This window comes from Mytilus trossulus, chromosome 3 (genome assembly GCF_036588685.1).
Source record: "Mytilus trossulus isolate FHL-02 chromosome 3, PNRI_Mtr1.1.1.hap1, whole genome shotgun sequence".
NCBI classification, from domain to species: Eukaryota; Metazoa; Mollusca; class Bivalvia; order Mytilida; family Mytilidae; genus Mytilus; species Mytilus trossulus.
Window position 1 is genome coordinate 85,235,454 of NC_086375.1, and position 19,621 is coordinate 85,255,074.

General features: G+C 32.2%; 1 protein-coding gene across 1 annotated transcript in view; it reads right to left on the minus strand.

Annotated features, from left to right (window-relative positions):
- LOC134712696 (leukocyte tyrosine kinase receptor-like) overlaps positions 1-19,621 on the minus strand; it is a 192,095-nt gene that overhangs the window by 17,860 nt on the left and 154,614 nt on the right. Inside the window, exons 19-20 of the mRNA XM_063574487.1 lie at positions 16,001-16,232; positions 9,053-9,143 (exon numbers count right to left, since the gene is read on the minus strand). Coding sequence (XP_063430557.1) covers positions 9,053-9,143; positions 16,001-16,232 — 323 coding nt within the window. The remainder of the gene's footprint in view (positions 1-9,052; positions 9,144-16,000; positions 16,233-19,621) is intronic.

The following is a 19,621-nucleotide window of genomic DNA, read 5'->3' on the forward strand; positions in this document are numbered from 1 at the left end:
CACATTAATATGCATTTATATTCAAATAATTTTAAGGGTTTTGACGTCCAGTGTTGGGTGATGTCAACACAGATATGTTGCCAATTACCCTGGGAAGGAGAGGGGTCCATAACCTTTGATTGTATCACTTATCCTGTCCCCTGAGACTGGATTAATTACCATGGGACACTTCATTGAATTGTGACACCTCCTCAACGAAAACAATGTATGCCTAGAATATATAGTAAAGGCACCATTTTAACAATTAGCTTGTGAGGGTCAGATGAGACTTTTTATAGCAGGATGTAGAATATCTGAACAACATTTGCAAACTTGATGGTCTTAGGTTTGGAAATGCGCAATAGGACACCAACATTATGTCTGCTCAAGTAATGATTGGTGAATACACTAAAAAAAAAATACTACAACCTTCCACCACTGACAAATTCAGGCAAAAATTGAAGTCCCATGTTTTCCCCCTTCAAAGTCTTTGTAAAAATACCCCCTGTGAACTGGACCCTGTGTACTTTGAAGTAAGGACTTATAATGCAGTCCCAATACTCTTACTTACATCAATTATTACCTGTCAAAACCAGTTTGTTAATTAATTCAAAATCATATCAGTATTGATATGCAATCAAAACATAATTGTGTAGACATGATGGTTTTTCAGGATATAAATTAGCAAGGTGTTAAATCTGTGAACTTACAGTGAATGAGCTTTAGTATTAGAATATTTAAACAAAATTTTTGACAAAAAGAAACACAGAGTATATCTCAGATAAAACTAATGTTGTAACTTACAAAATTTTTTCAAATGGGAGAATAGGAAATTAAAAATGTGTTTAGAAATGCTGGGTTCCCTGTTGTGAACCCGGATGACAAAAACCCAATGGCAGAGGTGGATATCAGGGGGGGGGGGGGGGGGGGGGGGGGGACTGAAACGGGGCCCCCTCTTAGGTAGTCAGTGGGCCAGCCCCCAATAATGAAAATTTCTGGATCCGCCACTGATTGGTATGATCCTGATGAAATTTTGTTTGATAAAATTTCTAGCTTATTAAGTCAGCTATATACCAACATAGAAAATGAAACAAAGAACAAAACCCTCGTTTAACAACTCAAACAACCCAAGGGTTCTGATGCAAAGGAAAACAACTTGAACTCCAAGTGAAAATGAAACTGATAACTCACAGACTAATGTTTCCATGGTCGCTTTGACATACAAGGATATGTAAAATGGTTAAAATATTATCATTTTGAATTCAAGAGGCAACTAATTTCTTAAAATTTTAACAGCCATTAAATATTCAACGATCATGATGAAAAGGCAGTGAACACTTGTAATGTTCATGTCACAATATTTTCACACAAAACATAACATAATTTCAAATAAATACATTAAGATGGTAGTTAAATTTATTAGAATACAACTTTTTAAGATCTTTTTCCTGTAAATTATCAGAGATCCAAGTCATTAACTTCAATTCAAAACAAAAACCTGAATAACCTGGCCTGTTTCATTGTCCCATAGCTGACCGTTTTACACAGGTTCTACTGGATGAGGAATCTTTAATTTTCTTTATAGCCAAATTCAGGCATTTATTTTAAGATGATTTTTGTCCAAACTTATCTGAATCAGTGAAAAAAAGTCTCGAGAGGAAAGACCAACAACTGGCAAATAAAAATTTCCTTGTTTTCTGCTCTTTGGTCAGGTTGTTGTCTCTATAAACCTCTTCAGATCATTGCACTTGTATTAATGAAATAATTAATATAAACAATTACTTCAATGAAAACTTTTTCAAGTATAATTACTCGTACTAAATAATAAGATTATCTTTCTCCTAATTGACCGGTCAAACATCTTTTACCTCTTCACTACAGACATGACAGACATACTGATTTTGACCTGTAAGTGACCACAATTGAACTTACAGTTTATACCATAAGAAGCTAAGCACTATCATCTTTTCTATGATACATTGTAACTTTTTCAGTATATGAGAAGGCTTCTGTTAAGGTCAAGGAACAGTAAATGGGCTATGTCGCAGATTTTGCTAACAATTTGTATACAACCTTGGCTCGTTGAACTACAATTTAAAATCGAAAAAATAATACATTTATCTCTTTTATTATCTGAAAAATTGCAGATTGATTTCTTTTAATATGGGTGAATATTTGTATAGAAAGCACATAAAATGGGCAAAAAACCTTCTAAAATTTGTCTTAAAATCGTCAAATCTCTGATTCGACTCCATAGATTTTTCTTAAAAAACTATATATTGTTGACACATAAATTTCTGTTTTAATGATATAAAATAATCATAGGGACACCGACTTCGTTTTTTGTCTAATAGTTAATTTGTTACCTCGTTGGTAGTGAAAAACGTCAAAAATCAACATTTTTCGGCCTGCAACGCGATAACGTTACGATAATTTCGACGTTTTGTTGGACTTTTTCACAAAGAACGCAACTTTGAATGATGTATACCGTAAGATCGAAGTCGGTGACCCTATCTTTATTTTGCATCATTATAACGGAAATTTATGTATCAACAACATATAGTTTTTTAAGAAAAATCTATGGAGTAGAATTAGAGATTTGGCGATTTTAAGACAAATTTTAGAAGGGTTTTCGCCGATTTTATGTGCTTTCTATACAAATGTTCACCCATTTTGTAAGAATTCAATCAGTAATATTTCAAATGACAATTGAGATAAACGCAATATTTTTTCGATTTTCAATTGAAGTTCATCGAGTCAGAGTTGTATGCCAAATTTTACTGAAATCTGTGACATAGCCCATTTACTGTAACTTGACCTTAAATAACAGAAAAGCTGATAAGCTCTGATCCTGATCAATGTATTTACCAAATAATCTTGATGTCCATATGTCTTTTCTTATTGTTAATTAATAATTTACATTTCAGATATATGGTTATTTTTTGTCATTTAAAGGGGCAAAAACTACTTTTTAGACAAACATTAAAATTCCATTTTTTGTTTCAAGAATAAGTAAAAGCAATATCTTGAATTAAATATTTTGTTGAAAACAGTCAGTTAGGCCCAAATTTAACATAATCAGAGAAACAAGATATTGCTGATGTATTATTGACTTGCAAGCCATTAATATGACCTAAATTGAATTTCTATTTATGTGACCTCCAATTGATCCAGAAAACTGGAGGTAAAAATTAAAAACAACACTTTATTAAGATCTTGCATCGGAACCGCATTTCTGGATTTACCTTCATTAGTCAACTATAGATAACCTATGAATGAAAAAGACATGTTCAGCTATCATAATGAAAAGAGTGTTAACACTGAAAGAGAATCACCAGTGATCTGATGGAATGATTAATTCCACAAAAAATAATTCTTATGGAAGTACACCACTAATTAATGGCCCCATTGCTTTCTATGTTAAATTCCTCAATTTCGAGTGGTCACAGGTCTTTTATCTTAAGTTCAAATAAAGTGACAATCATTACAGGTCAAAGCAACACCTTCTGGTGTCCTGTACTGAAAAAATCAACATACCTTACATGGCATATAAGAAAGAACTGGTTCCCGGAACTTCGGATGTACCAAAACAGGTACTTCCGATCTGACAAAAAGGAAAAATGTACCCTCCTTTTTAAATTTCATGCCATTCTTTTATTATTCAAATTTATCAGTCAAAAATTTTTCTACAATGATCACCAGTCATGCAGCTTTCATTTGATACCAAAATTAACTAAATATTCTTAATATTTTGAAAGTTATGTCCTGGCATGCGTAGGAACTATTTTGTGTTAAATATGTACTACTTTCTGGTATGTGCTTTCTGGCTTGGCCCGAATTAGTGATGTTACACCTTATGCAGGTAAAAATGATGATTAACTTATTTGTTTAAATCTATAACATGATATCAAATAGACCTAGAAAAATCCAACTGCATGTGCTCCAGATCTTTTATAATTATATTTGCATTGGGTAATTACTGCTCATCTCAGTCTTCTGATGTCATCTCTACCCCATAGAAAATATCAATGGAATTCCAGTGGAATACCAGTTGATTCCACTGGAATTCCACTGGTTTACAGTGACTCATTTGAATTCCACTGGTAAATCATTTAAAACTAAAAATTCCAGTGGAATTTGATTGGTGATTCCACTGGAATGACATTTGAAAATTTTACCACTGTAATTCCACTGGAATAATGACATTTGAAAATTTTACCACTGTAATTCCACTGGAAAACATTGTTGGGTTGCATGATTTATCATTTAGATACTGATGGCCATTTTTTGGGGTAAAAAAAGTATTTATATTATATTCTAATGACTATTCTCAGTACAATTCATTTGTACCTAGTCAAAATAATTATGATGTCTTAATTGAAAGGCAATTTAATTGTTGCTTTAATGACAACTTCTGCAGCAACGTGCAAAGAAAAATAAATAAATTGCCATTCTGTTCAAAAATGTTTTAATGCATCACCCTTATTTATTTCTTATATATTGAAATTTATCTGAATACAGCCTCTCCCACCATACCGGCCAAATTAAGAAGACCCAGCCGATTTGCATTATATTAAATGGTTATTCCTTGAAATCGGATACCAGCCGGTATTGTTGTATTTAAATAATTATATCATTATAACTCATTCTCGAAAAATGGGCCTTGTCATCTGAAATGATTTAAAATTACTGTTTCATTTGTATAACTGTAACCTACAAATTGTTCGTCAATAAAATTCAATCAGGTCACCTAATAGTCCGAGGCTGTAATATCTGTTCACCTGTCAATTTCGTTTCATAACTCTCCTTTTATATTGCGTTATGACAAGGTGTAACATTTATAACTTACAGCACACGTATAAATGAGTATCATAGGTACCGTTTCGACCATTCAGAGTAGAACATTTTATCTAATTATTCGTGAAATATCATAAATGTATGGTGTTTTTATTTTTTTATTCCTGCAAAATAAAAAAATAAAATAAGATGAAATAGAAGTTGTAGCTGTATTTTAAGATAGATATTATATACAAAACTAAAATTTAAAAAGGAAAACGTATATTTTAATGAAAGTGAAATACATTTTCAAAACATTCTCAAACACCCATATTAAGGGGAAGTAACTCTTGTGATTTTAAATTTCTACAAACCGGCAAACCCCGCAAATCGGCTGTTTCCGTAGTCCAACGGACGACCGGTTTTGAGAAGTTCACTGAAATACCATTACAGGGACGAATCAACTTCGGGCCGATATTATATGGGACGAGATTGACACCTTGACTTAAACGCACTTGCAAATATGACGTCATATGATTACGCTGGATAACAAAAATGGAGAATCCAAACGCAGATGTTTTCAGATAAGTATTTGATTTAACATATAATGATTATGAAATACAATTTGTTGAGGCAATATAAAACATTTAGGATTTTAATCTGAGCAAAACATCAGAATGTTTAGGCAGACAATAAATTAATGAAGAATGATAAATTGATATATTGTTGTCACATTCATAACAGACATATCGTAATCTGACATGTAAATGGTACATGGGTATATATGATAATCTGATATGTAGAAATTAAATTGTGTGAATAATATTCATCGTAAATTAACTTGGTGAAACATTAATAATAATTTAAGTCGCCAGTTTTATCTTCAAGGGTTAAAGGGGGGGGGGGGGGGGGGGGTGTACTAAATTTGAGTTTAACTTAAACTTCCAATGCAATTTAAGATGCATAATGCTGTTTCTATTGAATTTATTGCTTCATACAATCATTACCTCTTGAACAATTGATTCTTTGTGGATATTTTTGTACTTTTAGGGGATTAAATATGAGCTGCCAGCAATGATATGAAACAGATTTTATGCAGACTCCATTTTAATACCTTTATTCAGCAATTATAGTTGGAAGTACAGAGAGAGCAAGTTTTGAATTACAGAAAGGAAGAGAAGTTTATATATCACACATAATTTTTATATTAGTTAATCAGTTTGTGGGTACGGTTTAAGCTGACCATATAGACACTGTTTTTATTCTACTTATACAAACCATGCAGGACATTTTTCTGTTCATGGATAGGATGTTAAAAATGTTATTTATTTGAATATGATCAGATCAATCATATGATGAATCACTATATTTTGTGTTTCTCAGAAGTAGTGATAAGGCCAGCAATAGGGCTAATATATGTGAGAGTAGCAATTCCACTGGAACTGTAGTTATTCCACTGGAGTTGCAGCAAAATACCACTGGAATTACATTCACATTCCACTGGAATAATTTGGCTGGAATTCCACTGGAATACAAGTGAAATAACACTGAAATTTCCACTGGAATTCCAGTGATTATCAGTGGAATAATTTGGCTGGAATCCAGTGAAATAACACTGGAATTTTCACTGTAATTCCAGTGGAAAGCCAATGTAGTTCCAGTGGAATTCCAGCCAAATTATTCCATTGATAATTACTGGAATTCCAGTGGAAATTACAATGGAATATCAGTGGTATTCCAGTGTAATTCCACTGATTTTTTTCTCTAGGGATATGGTTAATTAAAGAGTGTCTTGACTTTAATATACATCTAATTCTGATATATATTAATCAATCTACGCATTGTTAATTCTTTATTTTAGGCTTTTTGTAATTTGGATCTACATTTTAGTGTCATAATTCAAATATGAGAATTCAAGTCAAATCAGTGAACATGAATTTGACATCTAACTTAGCTGAGCTAATGCACTTTAAACAGACTGTGACAATAAAAAAGTCAAAATTAATGTATTATGCCATATGGAAGCCTTAAAAATCACTTCTAAGCATCATAATCTCTGACAAGAAATCATAAAATATACAGTTCTATATCAAAAAGAAATCACATTTGGGACTTTAAATATTTAACTATGCACTTTATAAAAATTAAGATTTTCAAACAAGATACCATATATTTCTTTATCTTGAACTTTACTTCTGTGTCTGACTGAGATAGAAATTGATTGTAAACCATTTGAATTTGATTGAGGATTCTATAATAAGAAAACACAACCATTGACAAGATTTCTGACAGACATATTACCATGCAGTAATGTCCAACTGGTTTTCTCAAATCTCCAATTAAAACAAAAACTAAATATGTTTATAATTTTTCAGTTCTACAATTTCATATGACAGATCTGATAAAATCCTGCTGAGCTTAGATGATTGATTCAAAATGAAAATAATAAACAGTCTATGAACAAGGATAAGTTCAACAAATTTTAATAGTCCCAATTATTTTTTATACAAATGTTAACATTAATTTTATTTGGAATCAATAGTGTGTAAAGGAAACAAATCTTTGTATGCCAGTGGCTATATGTTTGGGGGTCAAGGATGTGAATAATGAGAATCAAAGAAGATATTGACATTTTGGAGTGTTTAATATGATCCCAGGAAATGTTTCCTCCTACTTGTCTTTAATATCTTATTGGAAGGTATTTCACTTCACCATTATATCTATTAATCAATCCGTTATAGAAATATGTTTTTTTTTCTACCACTAAAAATCCTAAAAAGTTTGAATCAAAAGGCTTCATTACCTAAAATGATGGCAACCAATCCTAGATAAACTGATGTCTAGTGGTTGTCGTCTGTTTATGTGATTCATAGGTGTTTCTCATTTCTTGTCTTTATAAAGATTAGACTAATGGGTTTTCTCTTTTGAATGGTTTTAGACTAGTTATTTTTTGGGCCTTTTATAGCTTGCTGGTCTGTGTGAGCCAAGGCTCCATGTTGATTGTTGTGCCTTGACCTATAATGGTTTACTTTTATAAATTGTTACTTTGATGGAGAGTCGTCTCATTTAAAGGTCAAAGTACAGTCTTCAAAACGGAGCCTTGCCATGTATACAGTGAACAATCGTTCTATACACCATACAGAGTCAACATACTGTTTATTGTATCTGTGAAACAGACATTTTCTTAAAAACTTAACTTTATCCCAAGAAAAGAAGTCAGATTTGACAATTAACTTTTCAATGATTCTATGAACCATTTATTTTTGAACTATTATGCTTAATATAGAAACTGAGAAACAGACCTAGTAGTTGTTGTTTGTTGACGTGGTTCATATGTGTTTCTGTTTTTATAAGGATTTTACAGTTGGTTTTCATGTTTGAATTGTTTTACAATAGTCATTTTTAGGGCCCTTTATAGTTTACTGTTGGGTGTGAGCCAAGGCTTAGTGTTATCATACGATCAGCAGTACAACTTTATAATACGATTTTAGGCTTATGCCCAGATAAGAACCATGATAAAGCAAATGGACATTGTTCATATCAGTAATGAAGTGAATGACCTGTAGGAAGGTCAGCTGACAGGGAAGTGAGAGGTTTCATGCAAGACTTAGAAACCTTATTAACTTGAAAGGGTAATTACCTTATGGATTATTATGGTATAATACAATGGTAGATTTATTTCTTATACATAAATAAAAACATTAAAGCATAAGCTAAATAAAAGGCACTGATATCAATTTCATTAAGCTAATTAAAAGTAACCAAAACCAATACTGAGTATGTCAAATATCTTAAAAAACAAAACTGCTCATAATTTTTGTATGAATTTATACTAGCTACAATGATCAATGTCAAATACCTTAAACAAGAAAGTGTTCCCAGTACACGAATAGCCCCACTCACTCTATAATTTTCTATGTTCAGTGAACTATGAAATTGGGGTAAAACTCTAATTTGGCATTACATTTAAAAAGTACATAACATATGGAACATGTGTGCTAAGTCTGATGTCGATTGGACTTCAACTTCATCAAAAACTTTAACCTGAAGCAGGACAGACAGACGGATGAACAAATGGACGGACAAACGGTACAACAAACAAACAAACGGACACACAAACCAGAAGACATAATGCCCCACTATTATCGTTGGTGGGGCATAAAAACTGCTAACAACAAGTATATATTAATTAAAACTACTAACAGCCATTGTAATTAAAACTATCAACAACCTTTGTTCAAATCAGAATTCCTCATGAGGAATGAAGACAGACACACTTGTTCTCTATCATATTTACCTTAACTGCCACAGGTAATTCTCCATGGACCTCAGGTACACCAGACAGAAATCCTTTATAAACTTCACCAAAGGCTCCATTTCCTAGAGCTCTGAAATATCACAAAATATAGGTCAGATCATAGATGTTTATATTTACATTGTATAGGGAAAGTGTCAATTGATTGAAGAATATAATGGAAAATTTGGGTATTTGTCTCTCTGTTAAAAATTCTAAGATCCTTAAATGTTAAAGAAACAAGGCGATAACTGTTTAAATAGGTAAAATATTGTCAGGCTATTTGTTGCTGTCAAAAACGAATAAATTGCTTTGCTGAGCACAGCTGTATACAACAGCAGAAGTCTAACCATGAAAAGTATAATTTTGTGTTTGGATTTCCTCTCATCCCTTTGTGGTATGGAAACTTGTGGTATAATTTCAGAGTGATCCATACACCGTTCCACAAGTTATTGTCTGAGAGCTAGAAAAATGCTTCTTTGTGCCCTTTTTTGGCCCCTTATTCCTAAACTGTCAGGACCATAACCCTCAAAATCTGTACAGACCTTCCTTTTATGGTTATAAACCTTGTGTTAAAATTCCTAGATTTCTATTTATTTAAACTAAAGTTATTGTCAGGAAACCAAATGTCTTCGGACAACAACACGATACTACTATACGATGGTCATATAACAATCAGAAGGAAGCACACAGCCAGAAACATATTGCCCTAGGTGGGGCATACAAATATTCAAATTTACAAAAAATATTAACATATTCAAGGTTATATAAATGACCTTGACAGAAGCAACTTGTTAACCTGTTACATAATCAGACACATCAATATGTTTAGAGATTATATAACCTCCACCAGAAAATACTAAAGAACATTTATTTCAAAAGTTAACTGTGAATAAAAGTTGTGAAATAACATTAATATCTAACAAATAAACTTTGCAATTTATTACGCTACATGCCAATTAACTGATGACATTAGAAACTTGTCAATAAGATTAACTAACTACATGTAAATTAATTTAACTGATGACATAACACTATTGCCAATGAATTATACAACTGTATAGACAGTTATATTTCTAGTCAGCATCTTTACATGTCAATGTTACCTAACCTAACAGTTTCTAGTCAGCATCTTTACATGTCAATGTATCCAACCTAACAGTTTACTTAGTTCATAGTTTCTTTTTCTTTTCTTCCTGGGGTATATTGGTAAAGGCCAAGGTGATACAGTCAAAAACTAAACTTCTAATAATTCTTAATCAAGTTTTCAACTTTAATAACATTCACTTAAAGCTTCCATGTTTGAAGGTGACTAGATTTTTATCTACTATATATGATAAGAGGATCATAAATGTGTCAACTAAACAAGTTTGGTAACAATTGGTAAAAACTGCCATGTACTGTTCTTAAAAATTAAAACAGTGGCAGTCATGCATAATCTAAAGGGTGTTCATGTGTCAGCATTAATTCTAAAAGAGTAAAAATAAACAATTTAGTCATATTGATCATAGCAATTGATGAATCACATGATTTTTTTTATTTCTTACTCTTTTTTTTCAGTAATGGAGAGGTATGTTTGAAGTTTGTTAGGGTAACCAACCATATTATAGTTCTTGAAGAGGACCATAAACATATCATTATATCAGCTCAAAAGTTAATACGGACAAAGACAACACTTTCAGATAAAAGGTATAATAACAAAAATAACAAACTCTTGAGGAAAATTCTAAATGGAAAGTCCCTAAGCAAATGTCTAAATGAAAAACACAAACACATAAAACTAGGTGTTGCTCACCTTGGTCTTTGTGAATATTAAACAAAGGAAGCAGATGGATTCATGACAAAAAATAAATTGTGTTTTGGTGATGGTGATATGTTTGTACATCTTACTTTACTGAACATTCTTGCTGCTTACAATTATCATTATCTATAATGAACTTAGCCCAGTAGTTTCTGTGGAAAATGTTACTGGTAGTAAAAATTTACAAATTTTATGAAAATTGTTTAAAATTGACTATAAAGGGCAATAACTCCTTAGGGGGTCAATTGACCATTTTGGTCATGTTGACTTATTTGTAAATCTTACTTTTCTGAACATTATTGCTGTTTACAGTTTATCTCTATCTATAATAATATTCAATATAATAACCAAAAACAGCAAAATTTCCTTAAAATTACCAATTCAGGAACAGCAACCCAACAATGGGTTCTCTGATTCATCTGAAAATTTCAGGGCAGATAGATCTTGACCTGATAAACAATTTTACCCCATGTCAGATTTGCTCTAAATGCTTTGGTTTTTGAGTTATAAGCCAAAAGCTGCATTTCACCCCTATGTTCTATTTTTAGCCATGGTGGTCATCTTGGTTGGTTTGGCATGTCACGCCACACATTTTCTAAACAAGATACCCCAGAGATAATTGTGGCCAAGTTTGGATTAATTTGGCCCAGCAGTTTCAGAGGAGAAGATTTTTGTAAAAGATATTTAAAATTTATGAAAAATGGTTAAACATTGACTTTAAAGGGCAATAACTCCTAAAGGGGTCAACTGACAATTTTGGTCATGTTGACTTATTTGTAAATCTTACTTTGCTGAACATTATTGCTGTTTACAGTTTATCTCTATCTATAATTATATTCAAGATAATAACCAACTAGAGGCTCTAAAGAGCCTGTGTCGCTCACCTTGGTTTATGAGAACAATAAACAAAGAAAGCAGATGGATTCATGACAAAATTGTGTTTTGGTGATGGTGATGTGTTTGTACATCTTACTTTAATGAACATTCTTGCTGCTTACAATTATCTCTATCTATAATGAACTTGGCCAAGTAGTTTAAGTGGAAAATGTTAGTAAAATTTCCAAATTTTATGAAAATGGTTAAAAAAATTGACTATAAAGGACAAAAACTCCTTAGGGGGTCAATTGACCATTTCAGTCATATTGACTTATTTGTAAATCTTACTTTTCTGAGCATTATTGCTGTTTACAGGTTATCTCTATCTATAATATTATTCAAGATAATAACCAAAAACAGCAAAATTTCCTTAAAATTACCAATTTAGGAGAAGCAACCCAACAATAGGTTGTCCAATTCATCTGAAATTTTTTAAAAGCAGGTATATCTTCACCTGATAAACAATTTTACCCCATGTCAGATTTGCTCTAAATGCTTTGGTTTCTGAGTTATAAGCCAAAAACTGCATTTTACCCCTATATTCTATTTTTAGCCATGGCGACCATCTTGGTTGAATGGCCGGGTCACCGAACACATTTTTTTAAACTAAATACCCCAAAAATGATTGTGGCCAAGTTTGGATTAATTTGGCCAAGTAGTTTCAGAGGAGAAGATTTTTTGTAAAAGATCATTAAGATTAACCAAAAATGGTTAAAAATGTACTAGAAAGGGCAATAACTCCTAAAGGGATCAACTGACCATTTCGGTCATGTTGACTTTTTTGGAAATCATACTTTGCTGAACATTATTGCTGTTTACAGTTTATCTCTATCTATAATAATGTTCAAGATAATAACCAAAAACAGCAAAATTTCCTTAAAATTAACAATTCAGTGGCAGCAACCTAACAACAGGTTGTCCGATTCAGCTGAAAATTTAAGGGCAGATAGATCTTCACCTGATGAACATTTTAACTTAAATAGTTTTGCTCTAAATGCTTTGGTTTTTGAGTTATTTGCCAAAAACTGCATTTTACCCCTATATTCTATTTTTAGCCATGGCAGCCATCTTGGTTGGTTGACCAGGTCACCAGACACATTTTTATAACTAGATACCCTAATGATGATTATGGCCAAGTTTGGATTAATTTGGCCCAGTAGTTTTAGAGGAGAAGATTTTTGTAAAAGATCCTGGAGAATTATGAAAAATGGTTAAAAATTTACTATAAAGGGCAATAACTCCTAAAGGGGTCAACTGACCATTTTGGTCCTGTTGACTTATTTGTAAATCTTACTTTGCTGAACATTTTTGCTGTTAAAGTTTATCTCTATCCATAATAATATTCAAGATTATATCCAAAAACAGCAAAATTTCCTTAAAATTACCAATTCAGGGGCAGCAACCCAACAACGGGTTGTCCCATTCATCTTAAAATTTCAGGGCAGATAGGTCTTCACAGATAAACAATTTTACCCCATGTCAGATTTGCTCTAAATGCTTTGGTTTTTGAGTAATAACCAAAAACTGCATTTAACCTCCATGTTCTATTTTTAGCCGTGGCGGCCATCTTGGTTGGTTGGCCGGGTCAAAAAACACAATTTATAAACAAGATACATCAATGATGATTGTGGCCAAGTTTGGATTAATTTGGCTCGGTAGTTTCAGAGGAGAAGATTTTTGTAAAAGATCATGGAGATTTATGAAAAATGGTTAAAAATTGACTATAAAGGGCAATAACTCCTAAAGGGGTCAACTGACCATTTTGGTCATGTTGACTTAGGCCACGGTTTTTTAATTTGTTGGTTTACGGATTTTTCCCCTAAAAAAGTCGGGTCGGTCGGTCGGAAAAAAAAAGGAAAAAAAATTCTTTCAGAACGGAAAAATATGCAAAATAAATATATATTTCACCTTACTTACAAAATGTTTGTCTTATTTGCTGTTTTGTCATCATTTTTTAGCATTTAGTGTAAAATAGGGGGGTTGCACGGACAAAGACGAAATTAAATCGTCATTTAACAAACAAGAAAAACAGATTAGCGTAGCTCTCAATCAATTCCAGAAAAATTGGTAAATAATGATCTTCAATCACAAAAACTAATAAAGAAAAAAAATGTAAAAACGTCGTACAAAAATAAGTTTAAACACACGTGTCGAAAAACGTAATAGACTCGTCCACTGGAAAAACAACAATATCGGGTTAATCAGTTGTCATGCAATCCGTTTTTTTTCCAATGATTGATATTTATGAAACAAGAAAATTTCATAAGAATGGTAAATATTCAGTTCTTTAATTGTGTTTTCCACCTGTCAACATTTGGACAGGTCTATTTCTCTGAGATGATGCATCTTACGGACTGATGACAAATAAGGGAAACGAACTTATTTTGTAATAGGTTTTCAACACAGGTTTCGTTCCGCAAAATTATTTGCGCAAAAGACATTTCAAGGTCAGTTATAATTGATCTGTCTATTTTTAGAAACGTAAATTGGAAGTTTTATTTTTCACAACAGAAAGTGTTATCAACTTTGTTAATGATTAATGCATTTCATTTTATAAAAAAAGAAAATTTTAATTATTTTTTAGGGATATTGCATTGATAAGGGTCGGCGGGATTAAAAAAAAGCATGAAAAGTCAATTTTATTTTTATTCTGAAAGTCGGCAAAATCGGGTCGGCGGATCCGTAAACCAACAAAATAAAAAACCGTGGCCTTATTTGTAAATCTTACTTTGCTGAACATTATTGTTGTTTACAGTTTATATTCATTTATAATAATATTCAAGATAATAACCAAAAACAGTAAAATTTCCTTAAAATTACCAATTTCGGGGCAGCAACCCAACAATGGGTTGTCTGATTCATCTGAAAATTTCGGGGCAGATAGATCTTGACCTGATTAACAATTTGACCCCTGTCAGATTTGCTCTAAGATTTGCTCTAAATGCTTTTTGAGTTATAAGCCAAAAACTGCATTTTACCCCTATGTTCTTTTTTTAGCCATGGCGGCCATGTTTTTTGATGAAATGGGAATTAAAACACAAACTTTATTCTAGATACCCTAAGAATCAATCAGATGAAGTTTGGTTTAAATTGGTTCAGTAGTTTCAGGGGAGAAGATTTTTGTAAAAGATCATGGAGATTTACGAAAAATGGTTAAAAATTTACTATAATGGGCAATAACTCCTAAAGTGGTCAACTGACCATTTTGGTCATGTTGACTTATTTGTAAATCTTACTTTGCTGAACATTATTGCTGTTTACAGTTTATATATATCCATCTATAATAGTATTCAAGATAATATCCAAAAACAGCAAAATTTCCTTAAAATTACCAATTTAGGGGCAGCAACCCAACAATGGGTTGTCTGATTCATCTTAAAATTTCAGGGCAGATAAATCTTCACCTGATTAACGATTTTACCCCATGTCAAATTTGCTCTAAATGCTTTGGTTTTTGAGTTATAAGCCAAAAACTGCATTTTACCCCTATGTTCTATTTTTAGCCATGGTGGCCATGTTTTTTGATGAAATGGAAATTAAAACACAAACTTTATTTTAGATACCCTAGGAATCAATCAGATGAAGTTTGGTTTGAATTGGTTCAGTAGTTTCAGAGGAGAAGATTTTTGTAAAAGTTAACGACGACGGACGCAGGACGACGACGACGGACAAGGGACGCCAAGTGATGAGAAAAGCTAACTTGGCCTTTTGGCCAGGTGAGCTAAAAACAGCAAAATTTCCCTTAAATTACCAATTCAGGGGCAGCAACCCAACATGAGGTTGTCCGATTTATCTGAAAATTTCAGGGCAGATAGATCTTGACCTGATTAACAATTTTACCCATGTCAGATTTGCTCTAAATGCTTTGGTTTTTGAGTTATAAGCCAAAAACTGCATTTTACCCCTCTGTTCTATTTTTAGCCATGGCGGCCATCTTGGTTTGTTTGGCGGGTCACGCCACACATTTTTTAAACAAAATACCCCAATGATGATTGTGGCCAAGTTTGGTTAAATTTGGCCCAGTAGTTTCAGAGGAGAAGATTTTTGTAAAAGTTAATGACGACGGACGAACGCCAAGTGATGAGAAAAGCTCAAATGGCCCCTCGGGCTAGGTGAGCTAAAAACTGGATTGCAGCTGTCATATTTCTGACTTGGTACAGGCATTTTCTAATGTAGAGAACCTGGTTTTTTAGCTAGCTGATCATCTCACTTGTTTGACAGTTACATAAAATTTCAATAGAACTTTATACATAATAAATAGGCAGTTCACATACCTGACTAATCTTAAATTATTTGCGTTTATCTCATTTAACCTCTGTTCTGGACAGTTGGCGACAACAAATTCATAGTTTGGATTATATTCTGCCATTATTCCTGTAGAATGTAGAAATGAACTTGGAAGGAGACCATTAGCAGTTGATGTCCTGATGGCATAGCCACGTGTTGGTGTGGAATTCAGTTCCATTCTTACAAGTTTGGCATTCTGTTTCTTTTTCTGTTGATTTACTGAAGTGAACAGATATCAAAGTATAAATTATTTGAACCATTACAGAACAATACTAGACTAAATAATGAAAACTCTACATCCTTACACTTATAAATATACCATTATAAGGCCTAAATTAATATATTGTTTGTTTCCCCAATCCCGACCCTGCCAAGCCAGGTGTGGGTAGGTAGGTAGGAAAATAATTTCATTTTCCCCTAAAAGCTGGAACAATGCCAGTTGATCTGGTAAGCATGAAAATTGGAAATGAATAAAATAATATTTGACAAAGTTTGGACAATAATTTTTTTTGAGTAGGACCGTTTTTGTAGGGTCGGTCGGAATTGGAGAAACAAACAATATTTATTTTAGGCCTAAGTTTACTATATAGATATAAATACAGTAGATCTATTGCTTATAGTATCTGAGATACAGACTTGACCACACAAATTTTACTAGTTCACTGATAAATGCAATGAGGTCAAGGTCAAGTGAAAACTGCCTGACAGGCATGAGGACTTTGAACTGTATGCACATACCAAATATGGTTATCCTTTTACTCAAATAAGAGAGAAATTAACTTACAAATAGTCTTAATTTTTTCAAGTAGTCACTGAACCATGAAAACAAGGTCAAAGACAAAAGACAATGTCAGATGGAACATTCATATCATGAGGCATCTATATACAAGTGTGAAGTTTACAGGCCTTATACCTTCTGCAATATTAAGCTTTAAAATAGTTACTTTACTCAGGGACTGGATCACTGTCACTATGTCGAGCTTTCTCCTAGAAGTCGCAAGCCCAACAAAAATTAGTAGAAATAATTTTCATACAAAATAAATCAAGCCATACCTAATTTAAAAAAAATAGAGGTCAATGCATTCATTTTCAAGCTAATGATTAAAATCAGTAGAAAAATGCATCTTTACTTAGTAATTCATAGTTTAAGGTCACAAAAAATAACAATTTACGTTAGCAATATTATATTCTCCCCTGTAACTGTATTGTATGCCTTTTAAAAATGAAGGCATTAGTACACTTGCATTACAAAATGGTATAATAATGGCTTAGACACAGATAAAGAAGCTTCAGTTGTCATTATTTAAAATTGACAACTGCTTCCTTTCTTCCCGTGTGGGTTCCTTTAAGCTATAAATGAAGCTACGTTATTTTCAAGAATGATCAATGATTTGATTTTTTGTCTATCAATAGGTTATTGCAGTTTCCTTCCATTCTTCATTAGTAATATTAATATTAAGGTTTTATGGAGGCAACTGAGTACAAATAGAAAATTATTACAAGTTTAAACTTTAATAAAAATCATAAAGAAAATATTTAAATATTTGTTTTAATTCAGGGCTCTAAAGAAAATCTATTCAATGAGACCTGAATACACTTTCAAATTGACATCTGGAAAGGAAGGCAACTTTCTCTATAAACTAATTTGTCAGATATTGGAGTAGCATAGATATAAGGAGATGTGTTATGTCAGTACCATTGAGACAACTCTCTATCTGAGTCATAAATTGTGGCCTAGAATACAGAGCCACACTACGAACATCTAACTATAAAGGGTCCTAAAATGACTAGTGTAAAACCATTAAAACAGGACAACCAACGGTCAATCTATTTAAACAAGAAGAGAAACAAGAAACACTTATGAACCACATAAAAAAACCAACAAGAACTGAACAACAGGTTCTGAACCAAGGACAGGTGCAAACAACTGCAGCAGGTCTTAAATTTTTAACAGCGCCAACCTTCATCCTAACCTGAAACATTAGTGTAACATCACAAAATAGACAGACAGATACAATAGACTAAATCATCTTGGTCGTAAAATCTTTCAAACTGTATGTTCTTGATAATCTCTACAGCATCTTTCCCAGTAAAATTCCATTGAAAGTTGGACAAAGATATTAAAGATTTAAAATATTTAACTCTAAAGAACCTAGATATTGACTTATCACAATGCCCATACATATTGACTTATCCCATTGCACCTAATTGTTGACTAACCTCATTGCACTTAAATGTTGACTAACCCTAATGCACCTAAATGTTGTCTTACATCAATGCATCTTAATTTTGACTAACCACAATGCATCTAAATGTTAAGATAAAAACTTGACAGAAATATAGTTTCATTTTCATCAATTTTGTCACTAACAGGTTTCTGTTTTGCTATTTAAATTGCAATAGTGTGTTATGAAGCCTATCAGATTGCTATTGTTCAAAAAACATACATCATATGCATGCAGATCTGTATCTTAAATTTGTCTAAATTGTCTATTCCTCCAAGTAAACTCAAGGCTAAAAAGGGAAAATACTGGTTGTGTTTTTGATTACTGAAAGAACAGAGACAGAAATATAGATTTTAATCTCAATAATAATTATGTCAGTGTAAATCATAATTCATCAAACTGACAATTTTTTATATAAATTAATTACAATGTGAGGTTAATAACAATGTCATACAGCAGACCAGAATGACAAAAACAACAAAAAAACAACAAGAGGCCAACATACAGCCCTCTCTGGTGGATACTTTTTTCATATCTCCCTACCACATCTCCTTTTTATCATATACAGTATTTTTATTTTATATTTAGATCAAGACTGTTTAAGACATTAAGTGTTTATTTAGAGGCTGTTCTTTTTTTAATCCATTAACCTTTTACCCAACTGTCAATATCTACAAAAAACCTACATAACCTATAAACATCATGTCAGTCATTAATTAGTTTTTAAATAGAATATCTTTATTTCAATCCATATCTTTATCCATTCCACAACAGTAATGAGTGTGATACAATATTTATCCACTAAAGACAGCTGAATTTTGAAATTTAAAATGCGAGGCTAGACAATTTTTCTTCTTCGTGTGAAGTAATAATTTATTTTTTCCTTTATCAGAGGACATATCCCCCTTTTTGGAAATTGTATGGATGATGGCATGCATTTAATGCTAAAAGCAGTGGATCAATAAAATCGGAACTAAAATGTAAGAAATGATGACAAAATTGCATGTTGTATTGCATGAGCATTGCTGGTGGAATCTGTTATGATTTTTAAACAAAATGCAGACACAGTTAATCCTTCTTTTTGAATGATCTGCAAAAAGATGAATATTCTTTCAATGCGAATAATCAGGCATGGTTGTCTTATTAAAATTTCAGAGGAAAGTAAGAAATTTTGACGTCATAATTGAATTTTGACCAATGAAAAACTGAAACCAACAAAACCTCAAATTGATTAAATAAAAGTAATCAACAGGTCAGGAAAAGGACAATTCAGATAAAACTAGAGAAATAAGAATATATTGTCTTCTTAATTAAGAAAAATATTCATTAGACATTACTTCAATCTTCCACTTTAATTGTATTGCTCAAGCAACTCAATGCAGG